This window comes from Oryctolagus cuniculus, chromosome 12 (assembly GCF_964237555.1).
Source record: "Oryctolagus cuniculus chromosome 12, mOryCun1.1, whole genome shotgun sequence".
Classification (NCBI taxonomy): domain Eukaryota; kingdom Metazoa; phylum Chordata; class Mammalia; order Lagomorpha; family Leporidae; genus Oryctolagus; species Oryctolagus cuniculus.
The window spans coordinates 9,806,158-9,828,472 of NC_091443.1; the positions used below are offsets into that span (position 1 = coordinate 9,806,158).

The window sequence follows — 22,315 nt, forward strand, 5'->3', positions numbered from 1 at the left end:
GGCCGGACAACAGCACAGGAGAAGAGCCAGAGATCTTACAGCACCAAGCTCAGCCGGCACCAGCGACAGTTAGGGACCAGCTGCCACGCAACACGGACAGGCCGAGCAGACACGCTTGATTTTGTATTAATGAAGCCATCTCTCGAAACCTCTGCTCAGTGCTAGGGACGACACTTAAAGAATCGGGCTCGCATGGGGCAGGAAAGTGAGCAGGTGGGCGGAAAACGACTCCAGGGCACAGCTTAGGAGCGACGGTGGCAAACGCCTGGACTGTGACTGCCGGGACCGGGAAGGGAAGAGGCGAGCCCCACCCCCGCCTCCCTCAGTCTCCTGCCTCGGTGCCGTTTCTAGGCTGAGACACAGCGACCAACCCGAACAGGTCCCAGTGTGCCACTCGCTGAGGGAACTGCCATTGGAGTCCCTCAAAGACAGGGCAGTTAGTGTGGGGGCAGGAACGGCGGCGGGAGGGAGCTCTGGCAGCACCAGCGCACGCTGCAGAGGGGACTGAGGGGTCCCCTGCAGTCTCTTGGCCAGGTATGGACCGTGCACATGCATGAGCAGATCATCTGAGCCCAGGGGAAGAATCACCAGAGAGGCATTAGCAGGACAACCCTGGCACACACACTGGGTCGGCAATTTCCCCTCTCACCAGCCAGAGTGAAGAGGCGGCTCCGTACATGGCATACATTAGGGCAGCCATAACTAAATGACATTCTGCTCTCATCCTAAAAAGACTTAAATGCAAGGCTTAAAAGATCAAACTAATCACAGGTAGCTTAACTATATACAAAATCCAATACTATTTGAAGGAATATAACAAAATCCAGCATCCAACAGTATAAAATCCAATATATATGGCATCTAATCAAAAACCACAAAATTTGAAAAGGGGCTGGAAAAAAGACACATGGCCAGGAGAACATTTATGAAGAGAGACAGATCTAGGGGCCGGCGCTGCAGCACCTTGGGCAAGGCCTCTGCATGCAGCTCATCGCATATGGGCGCAGGTTCGAGTCCCAGTGGCTGCTTCTCTTTTGATCCAGCTTCCTGCTAATAGCCTGGGAAAGCAGAAGATGGCCCAAGTTCTTGGGCCCCTGAACCCGCATAGGAGACCCAGAGGAAGCTCCTGGCTCCGGAACAGCTCAGTTCTGGCTGTTGTGGCCATTTGGGGAGTGAACCAGCAATTGGAGGATCCCCTGCCCCCCGCCTCTGCCTGAAGGATACAATAAAAATGAGGCCTTTGAACATGCAGAAATGATGCCACTTCTGCGTGTGGCGGAGCTGCCTCACCTCCCCAGAGAAGGGAAGGGGCGTCTGTGCGGCGTCTGTGCGGGCCTGGTCCCATCCATGGCAGGTTGCCCCTTCCCCCCACAGTGGACATGTGACAACTGGAGCCCAGCGTGGTTGTCAGACGCAGCATGGGGTGCTGCTAGCATCTCCCGGGTAGAGGCCAGGGATACTGCTAACAGCCTGCAGCACACAGGACGGCCCTCACAACAACAAAGAATTCTCCACTCCCAAATGTCAGTGGCGCCACTGCTGTGACGCCTGGGGCTGGATGCGGCCTGCTGAGGCTGAGAGGGAGTCTCCCACGGGAGGCCGAGCCTGACTGCTGGGGTCTGCGGGGAGCTTGGGGCCGCGAGCTCAGGCAGGTGCACCCCATCTTCCCGATGTCCTCCTGAGCCTCAGTGGGGCCACCCTGACAGCGCCCCCTTCCCAGGACACGGCCACCCTGACAGATCAGGACACGGCCACCCTGACAGCGCCCCCTTCCCAGGACACGGCCACCCTGACAGACCAGGACACGGCCACCCTGACAGCGCCCCCTTCCCAGGACACGGCCACCCTGACAGCGCCCCTTCCCAGGACACGGCCACCCTGACAGTGCCCCCTTCCCAGGACACGGCCACCCTGACAGACCAGGACACGGCCACCCTGACAGACCAGGACACGGCCACCCTGACAGCGCCCCCTTCCCAGGACACGGCTTCTGCAGCTCCTCCACCACACACACTGCCCAGAGCCCCGCCAAGCAGGCTGGCTCGGCTGACACCACCCCACAGTGCTTCCCTGCCGTGGGGGATGCTGGGGCTCAGGAACTCCTTTCACCCACTCCCCGCACTTGACAGAAGGACGTGCAGGGTGCTAAGAAGCCCTGCACAGCAGAGGCAACAACCAGCAACAGAGCCAGACGACAGGACCTGACCAAGGAGTCACGGCTGAAACACGTGCAGAACCCAGGAACGCAGCCCCAGAAAGCAACCAATCTAGTAAAGAAGTGGGCAAAGGACCTGATGAGACTTTTCCCAGAACACATATGGCAAAAACTACATGGAAACAATGCTCAACCCCACTGGCCGCCAGGGAAACGCACCTCAAAACCATGAGAGGAATCGCCTCCCCCAGTTGGGATGGCTATTAGCAAAAAGGCACCACGTAACAAATGCTGGAGAGGGTGTGGAGAAAAGGGAACCCTGCTACACCCTTTCTGGGGAGAGAAATTAGTGCAGCTGCTATGGCGAGAAGCAGGCGGGTCCCTCAGAAAACGAAGAATGGATCTCCCACACGCCCCAGCTCTCCCCGTTCTGAGCGTGTGTCTGCAGGCAGCGAGGGGAGCATGTGGGGGAAATACCTGCACCTCCACACTCACTGGGGCACCACTCACAGCAGCCAAAACATGGAATCAACCCGGGTGTCCATCAGCAGACGAATGACAGGTTGGCAATGCCACACAGTGGCTTAGGCTGCTGCGTGGGATCCTGGCATCCCATTATTGCAGTGCTGGTTTGAGTCTCAGCTAATGAGGCTTGGAAGGCAGAAGATGATGGACCAAGTACTTGGGCCCCTGCGACCCATGTGGGACACCAGGATGGAGTTCCTGGCTCCTGGATTGGGCCTGGCCCAGATCTGGCTACTGCAGGCATTTGGAGAATGAACCAGCAGACAGAAGAGCTCTGTCTCTCTCTCTCTCTGTCTCTCCTTCTTTGTTGCTTTGCCTTTCAAATAAATAAATCTTACAAAGAAACAGGTGCATGGATAAACAAAATGTAGTCTATAGACACAATGGAGTATTATTCCACCATGAAGAATGAAATCCTGACATTTGCAGCTAAGTGGATGACACTGGAGTTTATTATGTTAAATGAAATAAACCAGACACAGAAAGATAAATACCATGGTTTTTCTCTCATGTATGGGAGCTAATAATAATAAAAATAGAATGCATGTTCAATCCGAATTTAAAATAGTGATCACTAGGAAGGCTGGGGGATAACAGGCACCACACGCCAGCAGAGTGACAGGCAGCACAGGGGGGTGAGTGTGGCCCTTGGCGACGTGCAGTGTTCTGCGTAACTGGAGCAGAGGAGGTGGTAGGCTCCAGGCACAGTGGCAAGTCAAGAAGAGGAAAGCCTGTGGGCCTGGGATGGTTGGTCTAAGCTATGTACAGGTGTTGAAAAGTTGCATGATCTTCATTAAATGGTAACCTAAAATTGAAAAATAAATTTAAAAACTAAAAGGACATGTAACCTGAAGGAAACTGGTGTCTGGGGGTGGGGGAGAGGAGGGTTAGAGGGGGAAGGGAGCCACAGCAAGTGGGCTGGCTTGGGACGCGTGGGACACGTGGTTCCACGGCTGTACCACCACCCCTGTTTTCTGCACACTGAGGAGTGACAGTCATTTCCCTTCCAGCAGTTCACCCCCGCCACAACCCTGTAAGGAAGGCAGGGAGGGTGATTAGTAACCCTCCTGAGAAAACAGCTAGAAGAAAACTGATGGCTTCCTGAAGACGTCACAGCTCAGGTAGAGCTGGGCCACAGCCTGGCGGATTCCTACAAGGGAGGCACAACTGTCTTCCAGGGAACCAGCTTCAGGGGCGGGGCAGGGAAGGTGCAGCTGGAAGCCACACAGGTGCATGGCGACCAGGAACCCCTCGGCACCCAGGCTCCGACACCCACCGTGCTGGGCCCTCTCTGGGGTGTTATTTTTGGCTGGAGGTAGCTGCCTTGCCCATTCCAGTGACCGGTTAAAGGGCAGGAGGACCATGCTCCCTCGAGCTGCCTCCCTTCCTTGCAGGTTAACTTCTCTCTGCCTGTCCAGCTCCCTTTTCTCCCTCACAAGTGTAGAAGCCAAGAGTTCCCCCCAATCCTCCTCCTTATGCACACTCATGCATGTGCACACACACACATGCACACAAAGCACATATCCATGCTTGCTCACACAAGCGCAAACGTACACATTTGTGCAGGTGCATATTCCCGTGCACACACAAGCACATGTGCCCTCAGCGAGGCACACACAAGCACAGGTGTACACACTTGTGCATGCACACACGAGCACATGGCTGCTTTCCCTGGTTCACACTGAAAATACTAGAGAAGCAGACCACTTGCTTGGAACAGTTCAGAGGCCAAGGCTTAGGTGAGGCCAGAGCTTGGGCTGCGGAGTCAGGTGAAGAGTTCGTGCCTGGCAGGGCCCTCCGTGGGTTTTCCTGAGCCACCCACGTGGTGAGAGGACGCCATTAGAAGAACACAGCCCCTGTGAGAGTCCTGAGTTCCCAAAACAGAGCACGGACCAGGCCATCTGCATCGTCAATCATTCAGGCGCTAAAGCCCACATGATAAATCAGAACGAGAATGTGTTAAAGACTCGTTTCTTTTACCCACGTCCACAAACTGAATGAGTTTCCAGGAATAAGGTTTCCTTTGTGTGACATAAAGCTCTTTCCTGAGATGTGCATACTAGGGGTGGAGAGTACGGGGGAGGGGCGCAGCCATGGAAAACAGTGGGGATCCCAGGGACAGCGCTGGCCAGCGTGGGGTCACCCCACACCTGTTTTCACCAATCTCTCTGGCCCAAGAGCCCATTAACAGAACTTTCACATTCTGGTGTGAACGTGTAGATTTATGAACAAGTCATGCATGTGCCTGTCAAACTCAGACCCAGTGAAGACACCTGTGTGTGCGCCAGGCTGTGTGTGTGCGCGCGTGTGTGTGTGCACTGGGCTGTGTGTGTGCGCCAGGCTGTGTGTGTGTGCGCGTGTGTGTGTGCACTGGGCTGTATGTGTGTGCGCTGGGCTGTGCATATGTGCACTGGGTTGTGTGTGTGTGTGCGCATGTGTGTGTGTGCACTGGGCTGTGTGTGTGCGCCAGGCTGTGTGTGTGTGCGCATGTGTGTGTGTGCACTGGGCTGTGTGTGTGTGCGCCAGGCTGTGTGTGTGTGCGCGTGTGTGTGTGCACTGGGCTGTGTGTGTGTGCGCTGGGCTGTGCATATGTGCACTGGGTTGTGTGTGTGTGTGCGCTGGGCTGTGTGTGTATGTGTGCAGGGGTGTATGTGTGTGTGCTGGGCTGTGTGTGTGTGCACTGGGTTGTGTGTGTGTGCGCTGGGCTGTGTGTGTATTGTGCTGGGGTGTATGTGTGTGCACTGGGCTGTGTGTGTGTGTGTGCTGGGCTGTATGTGTGTATGCTGGGCTGTGTGTGTGTGTGCTGGGCTGTGTATGAATGCTGGGATGTGTGTGTGTATTGTGCTGGGGTGTGTGTGTGCGCTGGGCTGTGTGTGTATGCTGGGTTGTGTATGTGTGTGTGCTAGGCTGTGTGTGTGTGTGCCGGGGTGTGTGTGTGTGTGCGCGCTGGGCTGTGTGTGTGTGCACTGGGTTGTGTGTGTGTGCGCTGGGCTGTGTGTATGTGTGCAGGGGTGTATGTGTGTGTGCTGGGCTGTATGTGTGTATGTGTGTGCACTGGGCTGTGTGTGTGCTGGGCTGTATGTGTGTGCGCTGGGCTGTGTGTGTGTGCTGGGCTGTGTGTGTATGCTGGGATGTGTGTGTGTGCACTGGGTTGTGTGTGTGCACTGGGCTGTGTGTGTGTGTGTGCTGGGATGTGTGTGTGCACTGGGCTGTGTGTGTATGCTGGGCTGTGTGTGTGTGTGCTGGGGTGTGTGTGTGTGCTGGGGTGTGTGTGTGTGCGCTGGGCTGTGTGTGTATGCTGGGCTGTGTGTGTGTGTGCTGGGGTGTGTGTGTGTGCGCTGGGCTGTGTGTGTATGCTGGGCTGTGTGTGTGTGTGCTGGGGTGTGTGTGTGCGCTGGGGTGTGTGTGTGCACTGGGTTGTGTGTGTGTGCACGGGGCTGTATGTGTGTATGCTGGGATGTGTGTGTGTGCGCTGGACTGTGTGTGTATGCTGGGCTGTGTGTGTGTGCGCCAGGCTGTGTGTGTGTGTGTGTGCTGGGGTGTGTGTGTGTGCTGGGTTGTGTGTGTGCACTGGGTTGTGTGTGTGTACACTGGGTTGTGTGTGTGTGCACTGGGCTGTATGTGTGTATGCTGGGATGTGTGTGTGTGCGCTGGACTGTGTGTGTATGCTGGGCTGTGTGTGTGTGCGCCAGGCTGTGTGTGTGTGTGTGCTGGGGTGTGTGTGTGTGCTGGGTTGTGTGTGTGCACTGGGTTGTGTGTGTGTACACTGGGCTGTATGTGTGTGCGCTGGGCTGTGTGTGTATGCTGGGGTGTGTGTGTGCGCTGGCCTGTGTGTGTATGCTGAGTCGTGTATGTGTGTGCGCCAGGCTGTGCGTGTGTGTGTGTGTGCTGGGGTGTATGTGTGTGCGCCAGGCTGTGCGTGTGTGTGTGTATGCTGGGGTGTGTGTGTGCGCTGGCCTGTGTGTGTATGCTGAGTCGTGTATGTGTGTGCGCCAGGCTGTGCGTGTGTGTGTGTGTGCTGGGGTGTATGTGTGTGCGCCAGGCTGTGCGTGTGTGTGTGTGTGCTGGGGTGTATGTGTGTGCGCTGGGCTGTGTGTGTATTGTGCTGGTGTGTGTGTGTGTGTGTGTACTGGGCTGTATGTGTGTGTGTGCTGGGCTGTGTGTGTATGCTGGGCTGTATGTGTGTGTGCTGGGATGTGTGTGTGTGTGCACTGGGTTGTGTGTGTGTGTGCGCTGGGCTGTGTGTGTATTGTGCTGGGGTGTATGTGTGTGCACTGGGCTGTGTGTGTGTGTGCTGGGGTGTGTGTGTGCGCTGGCCTGTGTGTGTATGCTGAGTCATGTATGTGTGTGGGCCAGGCTGTGCGTGTGTGTGTGTGCTGGGGTGTATGTGTGTGCGCTGGGCTGTGTGTGTATTGTGCTGGTGTGTGTGTGTGTGTACTGGGCTGTATGTGTGTGTGTGCTGGGCTGTGTGTGTATGCTGGGCTGTGTGTGTGCTGGGCTGTATGTGTGTGTGCTGGGATGTGTGTGTGTGTGCACTGGGTTGTGTGTGTGTGTGCGCTGGGCTGTGTGTGTATTGTGCTGGGGTGTATGTGTGTGCACTGGGCTGTGTGTGTGTGTGCGTGTTTCCTTTACTAGTCAAGTGACAGCCTGATCCTTTCAGGATTTTATTTAAAGAGAAAACCGTCCGACTTTGTGAAATGATCTTTAAAACCATGGGTACGAGAGATGTCCGAGCTTCTCGGGTCTCCTTTTACTTGGATCTTCCCCGTCCCTCGTGCTCTTTTCTAACTTCGGCTGGGGCAGCGGGGATCCCAGCCACCACTGGGAAGACAGGAAGTGAGTGGGTCTGCGTGCGCCCAGGTGGCCGTGAGATGCACGCACCGAGCGCTCCCTTCCTGTGCCGGCTGCTTCGGCTACTTCCTGTTCCCTCCCGTGACAGCTGCTTCTCTGACTTCCTGGTGGGCAAATGCTCCCAGCAGACCAGCACCTCCAAAGAACTAGTATTCTGAAACCTTGTTAAAAACATGCTAAACAGGAAATTTCAGAGCATGCATGGTAGAGCGCATGTCTGGTGAAGCAGGTAGGAAAGATCACGCGTAAACCATCCTTGGGCATTCGCAGGGAAGTGAGGCTTCCCTAAATTTTTAACAGGCACCTGGCAGCTGAACAGTCGCCCTGCCCTGGCATCCAGCAGCTTCCTACTTTCAAAGAGCAGATGATGGAGCTAGGGAAACTGAAAGAAACACTGCTTTACTTTGTAAAAAACTTAACCTAATCTGTTCCCATTAGAGGTCAGTTTGCCTGGAATTAAGAGATGAAGGGGGCAGGGGACAGCATTGTAGCACAGGGGATAAAGACGCTGCCAGTGAGGCCAGCATCCTATATGGGTGCTAGTTTGAATCCCAGCTGCCCCACTTCCAATCCAGCTCCCTGCTAATGCACCTGGGAAAGCAGCAGAAGATGGCCCAAGTGCTTAGGTCCCTGCCACCCATATGAGAGACCCAGAGGAAGCTCCTGGCTCTAGCCTGGCCCAGTCCTGGCTATTGTGGCTGTGGGGAGCAACTGGGAGCAACTCGGACTAGACTAAGTTACTGGAATTAAGACTTATTCTATGCATCTGCTCTCCCACAATATGGCGCTGGGAGAGAAGAAAACAGCTTCTACACAGCTGCCTCCAGTTCAGCCAATAAACTGTAGGACTTGCTCCTGATTGGAGGAGAGCAGTGTACTCGGCGTGTGGGCAGCCGAGTTAGGATTGGCGGAGGAGGACTATAAAGGAGGAGAGAGACGGCATGCACCAGGAACATCTAAGAGGAACATCTAAGGGGAACACCTGTGCAGCCCCCGAGAGAGCCGGCCAGCGGTGTGCCGCTCCCCCGCGGAAGTGGGGAATGTGGCAGGGGGAACCGCCCTTCCACGGAGGTGGAAGGGATGGTAGCCAACCCGGGAAGGACCAGCAGCCAACCCGGCAAGGACCAGCAGCCAACCCGGGAAGAACCAGCAGCAAACCCGGGGAGGGCCGAGCAGACGAAAGAACAGCGCAGGGTCCTGTGTTGTTCCTCCACGAAGAGGGGGAACGACATAATGGTGCCGTGACTCGGATATGAAGCCTAGGCAGGATTTAGTGTCGTTCCTCCATGAAGAGGGGGAGCGACAGTGGCCACTTAGGGAGTGAACCAGTAGGTGGAAGATTTGTGTCTGTCTCTGTCTCTCTTTCTCTTTGTCTCTCTCCCTGCTCCTTTCTCTGTGACTCTTTCAAATAAATAAATAAAACCTTGGGAAAAAAAGATGTGGAAGGGCACCTGGGCGCCGCCAGCAGCAGCGAGAGGTGCAGTGGCATTGGAAGGTGACTAGCATGATGACTGTCCCAAGAGAAAGAGGAATCATTTTGGAAAACCACAATGGGAAACTTCCAAATAGCTTACAAAGAGATGCCAGACACCCTGGGAGAAGAAGTCACGATGGGGCAGAGAAAAGGCCCCTGACCACCAGTCACTGCACGGGCTGCCATCCTGACTCCCCCAGACCCCGGGTTCCCCCGCAGACGGACCCTTCCTTTCAGCTCTGCGCTGCTCCCACCTCGAGGGGTGAACACATGGCTCTGCTTCATGGCACTCATCTCTGTGCCTCTGTTGTGCCGTGCGCCTAGCGCAGAGGCCTCCTGGCCAACAACAAAGCAACAGGTCTTCTCTGGGGGTGGGAGAGATAGGGACGACATGGGGCCCTGCCTCCTCTAACACACTTCCTTGCTTTTATTACCCTGGAGCCACCAGATGGCTGCCTATTCAACTCTGTTCTCTAAACAACTCCACCCTTTCAGGTTCATAAACACTTGGGCTTCTGATCACTTCAAGCCAGACAGTCCCTAATGGTGACACCACGCACAAGCTTTTTCATCATGCCCTCTGTGAAGAGCTGGGATGAACCCATCAATTCCTCACCAAACAATGAGAACAAAGAGAACTGGACAAAGTCAAAGACGCAATCGTGAAATGCGTGAGCACGGAGCACAAGCCACAGTGGGCACGCCGGAAACACATCCAGGATGTGCACAAGCCCACGTCGCCTGTCTTGAAGATGCACGTTCACAGACACAAACCCGGGGGACCCATGAGAGCGATGCAGAGCAGCGGGGCCCTGGAGCCTCAGGCTTTGTGGGCGTGAGCGCCCATCGGAGAGCTGCGTGCACAGTGCCTTGAGACTCGCAGGCAGAGCTCAGTCAACTGCCCCCCAGCAGCAGGGTCACACGGCCCACAGAGGCCCCTTCCAGTTCTAAAGCTCCGTGGGAACTCCATTCCAGCGAATGTTCAGGGTGGAAGGATGTTCAAGTACCACATCTGCTCGGCCAAGCAACTTAATACAGTTCTCCTCATCACAAGTTCACAACCCACTGCTGTTTCTTGGGTAAAATTCAGAAACACACATAGCAACTGACAGCGTTTCAAAAATACTGCATCTCAGGCGTCACTCTCTGTGCTGTTTTTCTGAAGTCTTGTTTGGTCAAGGGCAGCATCTAGCCCCGCGTCCCCTCCCGACAAAATGCTGTTTCAGGTTTGTGTCTCCGCCCCGTGCGCTCACATCTGCGAGGCGAGGAAGCAGCAGAAAGGACTGTGGGGACTCTGAGTCCGCACAGCTGCCGCCACCTCTCTGAGCGACCGGAAGAGGCTCGGCGGCAAGCCACCTGCCGGGCAGCTCGTCACAGGTTCTCGGTGACTTGGGACAAAGACCTGCTTATGTAGTCTGGTGACAATGAACAAGGAGCCGATGCTTATCACGGGCTCCCCATGTGCCCCGCACTGGCCCGAGGGCAACCCCGTTCTACACATGAGGGCACTGAGGTGACAGAGGTCACATTCCCAAGGTCACAGCTAGCACGTGGGGAAGCTAAGGTCTGAGTCCACACTCTCACTACCAGCTGCTGCTCTGGGAAGCTATCTGAGATTCACTAAACATTAGCCAAATATCTTCTTATGCTTTTTAAAAATCCACAAAGTAAAGGCTTATGCTGCATTTCAATCTGTTAGCTTGATTATTCTATGTGTCTATACTGTCTTTCCCTTCATACTACTGTTTTAAATTCATTTTTTCTGCCTTTAAGTCAGCTAAAGAATAATAGAAAGGCAATGCAGTGAAAGTGAAGAGACTCACACTTCTCTTGGCTTTCCCATGAACTTACTGTGCGGACTCGGGCAGGCCTCAGTCTCCTCGTGTTCCTCTCTTTAACTAAAACAGGCAGTGTGTGTCAAGTGTCCTCTGACAAGCTCAAAGATGCTGCCTGTTGAGCTACGGATGGCTGGGCCGGCTCCAGGCGGCAGCTCCCCCGGCACGTCCTGGCTGGTCACCAGTGTGAGGTGTCACGGCCACATGCTTGAGCTGGCCAGGACCCAGCGTGTATTTGTAAAGGAGGACAGAAAAGCTTACGTACAGTCAAGTGCTCTCAAGTAATATTAAACAAAAGCACCCCTTGTTCCTTCTAATTTCCGCTTGACACGTGCGTCTCAGGTTTGCAGAGAACAAGAAAGACGAACGCGTCTGCCTGTCGTGCGTGGCTCTGCTGTGCTGTGGGGGCTCCCGGTTCATCATGAAGTCACCCATTTTATAGAAATCAGATACGCTTCCGTGCTGAGCTGTGTTCTCAGGCAGCAGACGCCTGCTAAGTCAAGTCGGTATTTGTCAGCGTCCTAAAGTTATGGTGGTGTTTTACTGTAAGGACTTCAAGAACAAAGCAGTGGGAGGAGGTCCTCATTTATCATATGTATGCAATGACCCTAATTTTTTAAGGGAAAGTTAAGATGTGGCTATTACAAAAAATGCCATTTTTAAGAAATATTTCTTTTCAATCTGCCACGCAAACTCATGGAGACCAACACTGATGAATCACCTGTTTCGTGATTCCCGCCCTGAGCAGTGCTTACCCATCTTACTTATTCATTTGCATACGCAGTGACTTACTGAGGTGCTGCGCAGGTAAGGAACTGAAGGCACAAAATCCCAGCCTCGTAAGACCGAGCCTGTGACCTTGTTCCGCCCCATGTTTCAGACAGTACTCAAGAGCTGGTCACCTCAGTGACAACCGGGGTCGCAGTGAGCGTCACATGTCTTGCAGAGAATGAGAGCTGATTTGTAACTTGTTCTCGAAGAATGCAGCCCCTGCCTCTGTCCCTCTGCTCTCCTTTGCAATTCAACTCTGCCTTCCAAGCCACCCTTGCAAAGGCAGCTTTATGGCTTTGGAGGAATGAGCCGATTTCACAGCCAGTTTTGCCACTGCTGTGGAAAAGAGAGTGCACATGCGAGCTGACTGACGTCACAGCAGCTGCAATTGGAAACAGCTTTTCCCGAGGACAGCGTGAGAGGCCGGGGCTTCCTGTCCAAGCTCTCTGAGCTGCTGAGCTCCTAATCAGGCCTGGCGTGACTCCTGAGAGATCAGAAATTGGAAAATCCCACTGAAGGCAGCACGGGTGCCTCCTGTTTTCCAGGCAGCCCTCGCCTTGGATCACGTCCAGGCCTGTCATTACTGTCACTCACCGAGGAGGAAGGAACAGCTTCCCCCAGGGCCAGGATCCCCAGGAAGCCCTGAGCCCCTGCAGCGACAGGCGCCAGGCGCACCAGGGCCCCGCCCTCCTGCCAGCTGAGGATGTGGGAACTGTCCAGCGGCTCAACCTCCTCAGCTCAGTGACTTCACCTCTTATCAGTCATTTGGATGTAAAATAACTTTTTCAGAGATGATAGAAAACACTAGTTTGAATTTCTATGAACTAGAACCTGATTTAATGAAAGCCTTCTTCTTGGTACTCCAACTTTAAGGGAGAGAGTCAACTCTCAATATAGCAAGCTCACATCAGCACTTCAGTTTAAAAGAGAAAGGTCAGAATTTGGTCTCCTTTAAAATCAATCCAGATGCAGCCGGATTTCTTGATCGAGGAGCCAAGCGGGAACCCAGAGGTCAGCCTCACAACACCCATTTAATCTGCCAGCTCTTCAGCGATCTTTGAGACACACTTGCTACAGCGGAAAATGAATTAATCAGAGCTGATCAGACTACTTAGCAGAACACCTGCCACAGCCGGGTCACCACCCCAGGAGAAGTGGCGCCGTGTCACACACAGCGGCAGCACTGACAGCGGGCCCGCACGCCCCTCCCCTGGAGAGGTACACGGCTTCAAGGAAACAAGGAGAGGCACCTGATGTTGAAACTTGCCTTAAAGGCCGAACACAAGCGCTACTGCTCCACAAAGCCTTCCACACCCCCCGGGCCACTTTCTCCTCAATCACTTCTCTGTCGCAAGCCTGCAGAACCTCTGTCTGGCACGGGCGTGGTCCGCGATCTGCCTGTTAACTGCCAGTCAGTGAGCACCCCTGACAACCGCCCACAGGGTGGGCTGTTCCCCCAAGTCCACGCCTGCATCCTACACGTGTCTGTTGTGGAAGCACCGTGGAAAACCAGACTCCACACCAGAACCTCGCACTGCCTCACTGTGCCATCATCGGGGGAGGATGCTTCCTGGTGAGAACGAGGATGCAGGAGAGCCCCACACGGCCTGCGTCTCACTCTGCGCGTGCAGGGCGGTGGCGGGCGGGCCTCACCTTCGTGAATATGCATCTCCTGAGCATCTTCAGGATGAAGTAGCCCCAGTAGAGGTGAAGGCCCTGCAGGAGCACGAGCTGCAGGTTGAGGAAGACGTAGGAGAAGAAAGGCTTGAGGTAGTGCATGGGGATGACCAGCGTGCAATACAGGATCCTGGAAGCACAAACAGCAGGATCGTCTCAGAGCCAAAGCACTCGCAAACTGCCAATGAGAAACACGTATTTCCTCCCCCAAAGCATACAACAGGTATTTCATTTACTAATGAGACAGAAAATATCCAGGAAATTCACACGATAAAAAAATAGGGTAGTATTGTCTTTAATCACATCACTGGCAACACCAGAAGGGTTTCAGAACTGCTAATTTAAAAAGAAGACCATTCATTTTGCACTCTTTGCAATGCCCTGACGGTTTCCCCATGTCTACTGAGTAGTCCTTTTCCCTCTTGTGAGATATGGGTCCCAATTCTCTGTTTATTTGACAAACAATGATAAGAATCTATACAGTTAAATATATCAGCCATTCATCCATTTTGTTTACGCAAATATTGGCCATTTACTTTTCAATGCAAAATGTAGTAATGTCATAGATTGTTAGAAACTTAGGAATTATATAACAAACATAAAGAGGCTAAGCAAAAGTCGCCTAAAATCTCACCCCTCACAGGTAACCCCGCATGCTCCAGTGAACATAATTGAAGACATCGCCCCTAAAAATATCTTCCTTAACGTGTGTTTGCCCCTCGTCACCACAGAAGTGTACCTAACAGGAATCACGCTATGTTCCAGGGAGTGTCCCGTGCCCATGATGCAGGCGGACTTCAGCGCGTTGTGCAGGGCCAGGTCACGGGTCACAGCCTCCTCTGTCACCACAGCATGGCCAGCAGTGACCACCCCGTAAGTTCACTTACGTATAGACAGCACACAAATTAACGCGTGTGGCTGAGTTCCAGCAACTGTGGTAACAAACCCAGGCGGCGGGCGGAGTCGGCCTGAGAGGCACAGTCTGCCAACCCCACTCCGCATCACCCGCTGAGTGGCTGCACGGAAATCCACTCTACAGATATATCAGAATTTAACGGACTCCTCACTGAGAAATTTCAGCTGTACCAAAAGTTTCATTCTAAAGAACACTGCAGTATTTACAAAAACACGTAGATAAAACTGTGTGATTGTCCACTAAGAGCAGCTAGAACCCAGAATCAAAGAGGAACCTCACTTTCCATTTTTGGAATATTCCGCTATATTAACTTCTAATGAGATGCATCAACTTCTGTCCTTGCACCCTCTATATGAGAACATACTGGCTCCCTCAGATCTCAACCAATACTGTATTTTGTCAGTCTCTACCTAAAATAGCATTGCACTACTTATATTTACACTTTTTAAATTTTTAAAATTTATTTTTATTTATTTGAAAGGCAGTTAGAGAGAGAGAGAGGGAGAGGCAGAGAGGGAAGATCTTCTAACTGCTGGTTCACTTCCCAAATGTCCCCAACAGCCAGGGCTGGGCCAGACCAAAGCCAGGAGCCAGGAGCTCCCTCCGGCTCACCTACATAGGTGCAGGGGCTCAAGAACTTGGGGCACCCTCACTGCTTTCCCAAGCACATTAGCAGGGAGCTGGATCAGAGTGAAGCAGCCAGGAACTGGCACCCATATGGAATGCTGGCATCGCAGGTGGCAGCCTACCTACTATACCACAATGCCAGCCCCTGCATTTTTTATTTCTTATAAAGAGATTATGTAAACATATGCCTTAATATAGTTCATTTTTATTTCTTCTTTTGTGAACTGTTTGCTCACTGTATTTGTCCATTTTTTACTGATTCATTTACCTTTTCTGTTGATCCATAAGTATCCTTTGTATATTAAGAATCAACACTATTTCAAAATTATATTAACGATCACTACACAATCTGATACTTCCTTTCAACCTTGAAATAAAATCTATCAATTGTTTCCTTCGTAGGGAGCTTACACACTATGCTTTAGAGGACTTCTTTTGGGGTGGGCATTTGGTTTGGTGGCTAAGCCCCCATTTGGAAGGTCACCCACATCCTGTATTGCAGCGTCTGGAGTCAGCTTCCTGCTAACACACAGCCTGGGAGGCAGCAGTGATGACTCAAGAGCTTGGTCCCTGCCACTCACGTGGGAGAAAGGGACTGAGCTCCTGGCTCCCAAGTTCAGCCTGGCCCAGCCCTAGAGGTTTCAGGCACTGGGGAGTGAAACAGTGGATGGCAGCTCTCTGTGTTTTTCTGCCTCCCCAGTAAATACACCAAATAAAAAAAAAAAAACTTAAGTCCTTTTATCCCCCATCATAAAATACATTTTCTCATATTTTCTTAAAATCCTGGCTCTACTATTCACAGACTGTGTAGCTGTGTGGCACTTCTTGGTGCCTGTTCTCACTTGTACAGTGGAAGAAGAGCACCCATCTCTCTCACCGCACACACTTCCTGAACACCTACCAAAGTGCGCCCTGAAACTGGGAAGGAGTCTGGAATACAGTAAAGAATAAAAGGGCTCAGAACCCTTGAAGTAGCAGCATGTACATCTGGTGCCCAAGCTCACGGGTGACGCCTGGCGGTTGCTCTGACCCTCACGGGTGACGCCTGGCGGCTGCTCTGTCCCTCACGGGTGACCTGACTGCTCGGACCCTCACGGCTGACACAGGTTCCTGCTGCTCTGACAATCATGGGTGACACAGGTTGCTGCTGTTCTGCCCCTCACAGGTGACACCTGGCTGCTCTGACCCTCATGGGTGACGCCTGGCGGCTGCTCTGACCCTCACGGGTGACACCTGACTGCTCTGACCTTCACAGGTGACACCTGACTGCTCTGACCCTCACGGGTGACACCTGACTGCTCTGACCTTCACAGGTGACACCTGACTGCTCTGACCCTCATGGTGACACCTGGCGGCTGCTCTGACCCTCACGGGTGACACTGGCTGCTGCTCTGACCCTCACGGGTGACACCTGACTGCTCTGACCCTCACGGGTGACACCTGACTGCTCTGACCCTCACGGGTGACACTGGCTGCTGCTCTGACCCTCACGGGTGACACCTGACTGCTCTGACCCTCACGGGTGACACCTGGCTGTTCTGACCCTCACGGGTGACACCTGACTGCTCTGACCCTCACGAGTGACGCCTGACAGCTCTGACCCTCACAGGTGACACAGGCTGCTGCTATTCTGACCCTCACGGGTGACGCGTGGCTGCTGATACGGTTTTCCATGTCCTTTGGCAATGTGCCCTCTCCCGTACTCTCTCAGCATAATGACCTTCCCACTTCCTACTGGAACGCTTGTCATCCACCAAAGCAAGGGCACTGCTACCACAAAGGCCCCGTGCTATTGGGTCACCCCTGAATTCCTACCTTTCTTCGAGACTTCTGCTCCAATTGCTCTGGGGTGTTTGGCCTGACATCCTACCTGGCACAACGGTTGCACCTGTGTGAACTGGCCCCTCACTAGCAGTTATGCTGCCAAGGGCAATGTCGACGACCCCCAGTCATCTCCATGTCCTCCCTTACCCAGCCCGACTTGCCCCTCACGAGGTCCCTTGTTGGAGACTTGCCAATGTCAAAATTGACAGAAGACACACTCAGAAACGCCTCCTTTCACGGTCTACCAGAGAACATGTGCAGTGAGCAACACGTGCTGCTGCTCGCTCAGGCCACGGGAGGACAGCGAAGCACGGGGCTCTCTGCAGGGCTGACCCAACGGCGACGGCCCCGCTCCCGCAAGCCGAAGGGAAGGCAGAACAGAGTGGCTTCTGGTGGGAGGGGTTTGCATGCCAGGTGCAGAAGCCCTCTTGGGGCTTTTCTGGCGGGAGATGCCCTGACAAATTCTAGGAGCTGGAAGACCACCAGTGTGGCTTAAGTGGAGGAGTGGCAGGGAAGGGCAGTGAACGAGGAGCCATGAGCGTGAAAGCCGTCTCAGGTGGGCTTCCACATGAAGGTCGGGGCCTGGCCTTCATTTTAAGAGCAAGGGCTGGAGGCAGCGCAATGGCGTAGCAGGTAAAGCCACCGCTTTCAGTGCTGGCATCCCATGTGGACTCCGGTTGTAGAGCCGGCTGCCCCACTTCCGATCCAGCTCTCTGCTATGGCCTGGGAAAGCAGCAGAAGATGGTCCACATCCTTGGGACCCTGCACCCATGTGGGAAGACCTGGAGGAAGCTCTTGGCTCCTGGCTTCAGATCAGTCCAGCTCCAGCCATTGCGGCCAATTGGGGAGTGAACCAGAGGATGGAAGACCTCTCTCTCTCTCTCTCTCTGCATCTCCTTCTCTCTCTATGTAACTCTGACTTTCAAATAAATAAATACTTTTAAAAAAAAGTGAGAGAGAGCAACAGGGAGCTTTGCCTGTCTTCACAGGGAAGCCTTGTACTGGGTGCAGAGTCAGAGCCGAGTGCTAAGCCTGACACCACTAGCTTCTTGCCTTGAAGTTGCACAAGTCACTGTGCGTTAGTTCCTTTGTTCCTGGGTGGAACCAACCCTGGCCATCGGCCTGGGGGGCTCCACAGAAACACTCCAGCTTCATACCCCAGAGCCCTCAGAGAGCAAGGAATAGCCCTGAAGTGCGAGTGCCTCTGAGCTCACTGTGTCTCTGGGCAGAGGAGAGGCCCTGACCTGGGCTCTGGAGCTGCAAGACTTGGCTAGGCCCCTCCTTGGGATTTGCAGCAAGTTCCCTCACCTCTCAGAGCCTCAGTTTCTTCTGCGAAATGAGAAAACCCCAACCCCCCTCATCGGGGGGCTGAGAGGGCTGAGTTGATGAACACTGCGAGTGTAGCCCAGTAGGTACCCAGAAACCGGAAAGTACAACTCCTCCTCCTACTACTGCTGACCATGAGTGGCTTCCTGTCCCTAGCCCTTCCTGCTGCTAAGGACTTGGGCTGAAAACAGAGACAGCAAGAGAGATGGCAGAGTGACCAGGGCAAAGTGCTAACAGCAAAGGGCATAAAGCATGTGTGGAATTGGCCTATAAGCTTGAAATCATTCCTAAATTAATAAAGGAACTGGACTAAGTTACGAACAAGGTCTCTCATCCTAAGAGCCCGTGCTTTGAAAAAGGTGCTTGGTGTAACTGCCTGTATACCTTGGTGTAACTGTATACCTTGGTGTAACTGCCTGTACACCTTGGTGTAACTGTCTGTATACCTTGGTGTAACTGTCTGTATACCTTGGTGTAACTGTATACCTTGGTGTAACTGCCTGTATCCTTGGTGTAACTGTCTGTATACCTTGGTGTAACTGTCTGTATACCTCTCCAAGCGGCATAAAGAAGGCCCGCATGTGGGGGTGAGAGTAGGCGCCCCCAAGGGCTCGTACTGAGCATGGCAGTGCGCACATCCTGCCGCTCTGTCTACTTCCTCAGGTGTACAACTGCAAAGTCAAGTTCTGAACTACACACCTGCAGCAGCGGCTCACGGGAGTGGCCCCAGCTCCCACAGCGCACATGCCCCTCACCCCTGCTGGCAGGGCCTGGGCAGTGAGCTGGCCGTTGCCCCATCAGACCCACGCTCTGCCCTCTGCTGACCTTCGGGACCCAGGCCTGGCCTTCCAAGGATGAAAAGCAGCCACTGTGAACTCAGCCTGCTCCCCACTGACGAAGCCCATCAAGAGCACCGGGTGATGCCCTCAGTGGGGTCTGTCCTCACTGTTCACCTCCTGTCTTGGTTAGCCATGCGAAGTGTTTATATGGCTTCAGTGCCCATAAAGTTCTCTTTTACGTGGGGCCTCACAGGGTTCTACCCTGCCCTAGTGACGGCCAGATCACCAAAACTGAGACCTGGAATCTGCAGACCAGCGTGCAGAGAAAGTGACCACAACGCAGGCTCCGCGGAGGTCAGGAAGCCGGCTGTCGTCTGCTGGTCTTTCTTCCTTTTGCAACATCCAAGAAACACAAGTCAATGTTAATCGTCTCCCAATACGTGAATCAGGGTCCACACAAAGATCTCTCCTGCTGCCATCACCACCCCTGCTCTCCTCACCACACTCGGCTGAGATGAGGTCAGCGAGGAGACAAGAGCCCTGCCAACACCTGCCCACTGCAGCACCAACAGATGTCCCACTGCAGGCGGAAACACCGCAAGGCCAGCGCCCTTCCCTTCCTTCCCTTCATGTCGGCCTGAACAAGGTCAGCTCCTTGTCATTCACGGGGAACTGCAGAGGCAGGGCAACAGCGGGCTCATCTTCAGCAAGGTCTTCATGGGCGATGGTTCTCGGATGGTTCAAGTAAGTAGATACAGCCAATAATGCGGAAATGCAGAAGTCGTTGTTTGAAAACAATAGTTGGGAATACAATGTGAAAAACATAAGCCTGCAAGTAAAATTATTTTGAATAAAAATGCAAACAAATAGGGTTTAGCATCCAATTCAATGAAAGCCATCTGACGCCAATTGAATCTCTGCCTAATGGTGGTGAAGCAATGCTTAGAAAACCAATGAAACGAACTCTTGCTGACACTGGCTGAGAAGCTGCCAAATGAGGCTCTGAGAAACAGCGGGCGGGAAGAAGAAGAGCAGGCACACGCGTGGGGGTGTGGACGGGACACGTGGGAGCAGGTGTTCAGTCAGCGTCTGAGAAACTCCCGTCCACACTGGGATTCCTGGCCCCAGCTCCTGACTCTCGCTTGCCGCCAGCGCGAAGCCTGGGAGGCAGCAGTGATGGCTGGGATGACTGGGCTCCCGCCATCCAGCGGGAGACAGGACTCCTGGCTCTGGCCCCAGCCTGGCCCTGGCCATGCAGACATTTGAGGAGTAAACCGGTGGCCAGAAGCTCTGTGTCTGCCTCTGTCTCTCTTCCTCTCAAGTAAATTTCAAAGTAATAATAATCAAAATAAAAACGAAAAGGAGGGGAAAGCAAGAAAAAGGAAAATCGAAGAAGGAAAAGGCAAGTAACATTCAAAGCCCTGTGCTCGAGGCTTCCAGACAAACCCGTTAGCGTTCTCCCCACCCTACAGCTCACCTCGAAACACACAACCAAAGCCACTGACACACAGAACAGAGCAACTAGTGTGCAACCGCCTCTCACAGCGTCTCCAAAACGTCTGAATCCTGAAATAGGTCAGCCGAGTCACCTTCTGATTGTACCTATTATCTGCCTGTGGCTTGGTCAATACGAAATCCAAAAAAACCTGGACTGAATAAAATGTCCTTGAGAGGCCGGCGCCGCGGCTCACTAGGCTAATCCTCCGCCTAGCGGCGCCGGCACACCGGGTTCTAGTCCCGGTCGGGGCGCCGGATTCTGTCCCGGTTGCCCCTCTTCCAGGCCAGCCCTCTGCTGTGGCCAGGGAGTGCAGTGGAGGATGGCCCAGGTGCTTGGGCCCTGCACCCCATGGGAGACCAGGAAAAGCACCTGGCTCCTGGCTCCTGCCATCGGATCAGCGCGGTGCGCCGGCCGCAGCGCGCCGGCCGCGGCGGCCATTAGAGGGTGAACCAACGGCAAAAGGAAGACCTTTCTCTCTGTCTCTCTCTCTCACTGTCCACTCTGCCTGTCAAAAAAAAAAAAAAAATGTCCTTGAGAAATGAATCTGCAGAGTTAGAAGTCTGGGATAGATGGCTGGAGCTGGGCTAACAGCAAAAAACTAGATTCCCAGGGGGCCGGCACTGTGGCGTAGTGGGTAAAGCCGCCACCTGCAGTGCCCGCATCCCATATGGGTGCTGGTTCAAGTCCCAGCTGCTCCACTTCTGATCCAGCTCTCTGGTATGGCCTGGGAAAGCAGTAGAAGATGGATCAAGTCCTTGGGCCCCTGCACCCGCATGGGAGACCTGGAAGAAGCTCCTGGCTCCTGGCTTCGGATCAGTGCAGCTCCAGCCATTGAGACCATCTGAGAAGTGAACCAGCAGATAGGAGACCTCACTCTCTCTCTGCCTCTGCCTCTCTGTAACTCTGCCTTTCAAATAAATAAATATATCTTTAAAAAAAAAAGAAACTAAATTTCCATCTAGGCAGCGCTGAGCGGACTGCGTGACAAGGAGATTCCAGTCAGAGTCTGCACTATGGCGGAAGAGGTTCCCTTCCTGATGAGGGGCATCAGCATGAGGGTGCTTCTTCCAGGGACCACGGGAAGCTGATACCAAACTTCCAATGGCTTGGTGAGGTTTTCCTCAACCTTCCAAACACTGAGGCTCTGTCAACGTCAGTACAGTAATATTTTTGCTGATAAAAAAATTCTTTGCGGTCAAGACTGCTCTTACTGGTTTGTTTACAATCTAACTCCTTAACAACAACCAACAGTGATCCTGGCTTACCTGTCAATGGGCTGGTGCCACAGAACCCTCAGCAGACACTCTGCAACAGCTTCCCTGGTGTGGGCTTTAAATGCATCTGCAAATCCTTTAAAATCACTTCTACCAAGAAATGGAAACAAAGTTCCCTCCCTTAATGTGAAGCTTAGTGAGGAATCTGAGGCTGGACTTGCGAGGCTGGGTTACAAAAGGAGATATGGCTCTGCCTAGCTTCCTCCTGGGATGCTCAGCCCTGCAATGTGGCCTCCACGCCTCAAGGCCACGGCAAGCGCAGGGGCCACTGGCAGGTGTTCCAGCTGAGCCCAGGTGGAGGTCACCACCAGCCTCCCTTCCATGTGTCACTCTGGCTCCATGACTGAGGAAGGCTACACAAAAACCCAACACTGCATCCCGGAGTGAAAGCCTCCCAGCCAAGGCCAACCATCCCAGAACCACAGAGCTCATAGTAACCAGTGAATGCTGTTGCTTGCAGAAAGATACCTACGAAGAGGGCCTGGGAGTGAAAGCTGACCCCCACCATGTTTCTGTACAGCCTGTGAACCAAGTATGGCTTGGTACTTTTTTAAAGCATTGTAAAACAAAACAAAACAAAACAAAACAAAAGAAAATACGCAACAAAGGCCACATGTGGCCCTCAAAGCCTAAAATACTTATTCTTGGGCCACCGCCCACTGCTGTGTGAAGCACAGAGCTTTCAGATGGATTCTGACACAGCAACAGAGCCTGGAACCCACAGTGCACTGGGGAGGTGATGAGGGCACCACTGGGCAAGTGCTGGGCTCACCCATGAAAATC

At 53.4% G+C, this 22,315-nt stretch overlaps 1 protein-coding gene across 2 annotated transcripts in view; it reads right to left on the minus strand.

Annotated features, from left to right (window-relative positions):
• Positions 1 to 22,315, minus strand: part of CERS3 (ceramide synthase 3) — a 107,915-nt gene that overhangs the window by 12,072 nt on the left and 73,528 nt on the right. For both annotated transcript variants that reach the window (XM_070053524.1, XM_070053523.1), the window contains exon 11: positions 13,265 to 13,418. In XM_070053524.1, the coding sequence (XP_069909625.1) occupies positions 13,265 to 13,418 (154 nt within the window). The remainder of the gene's footprint in view (positions 1 to 13,264; positions 13,419 to 22,315) is intronic.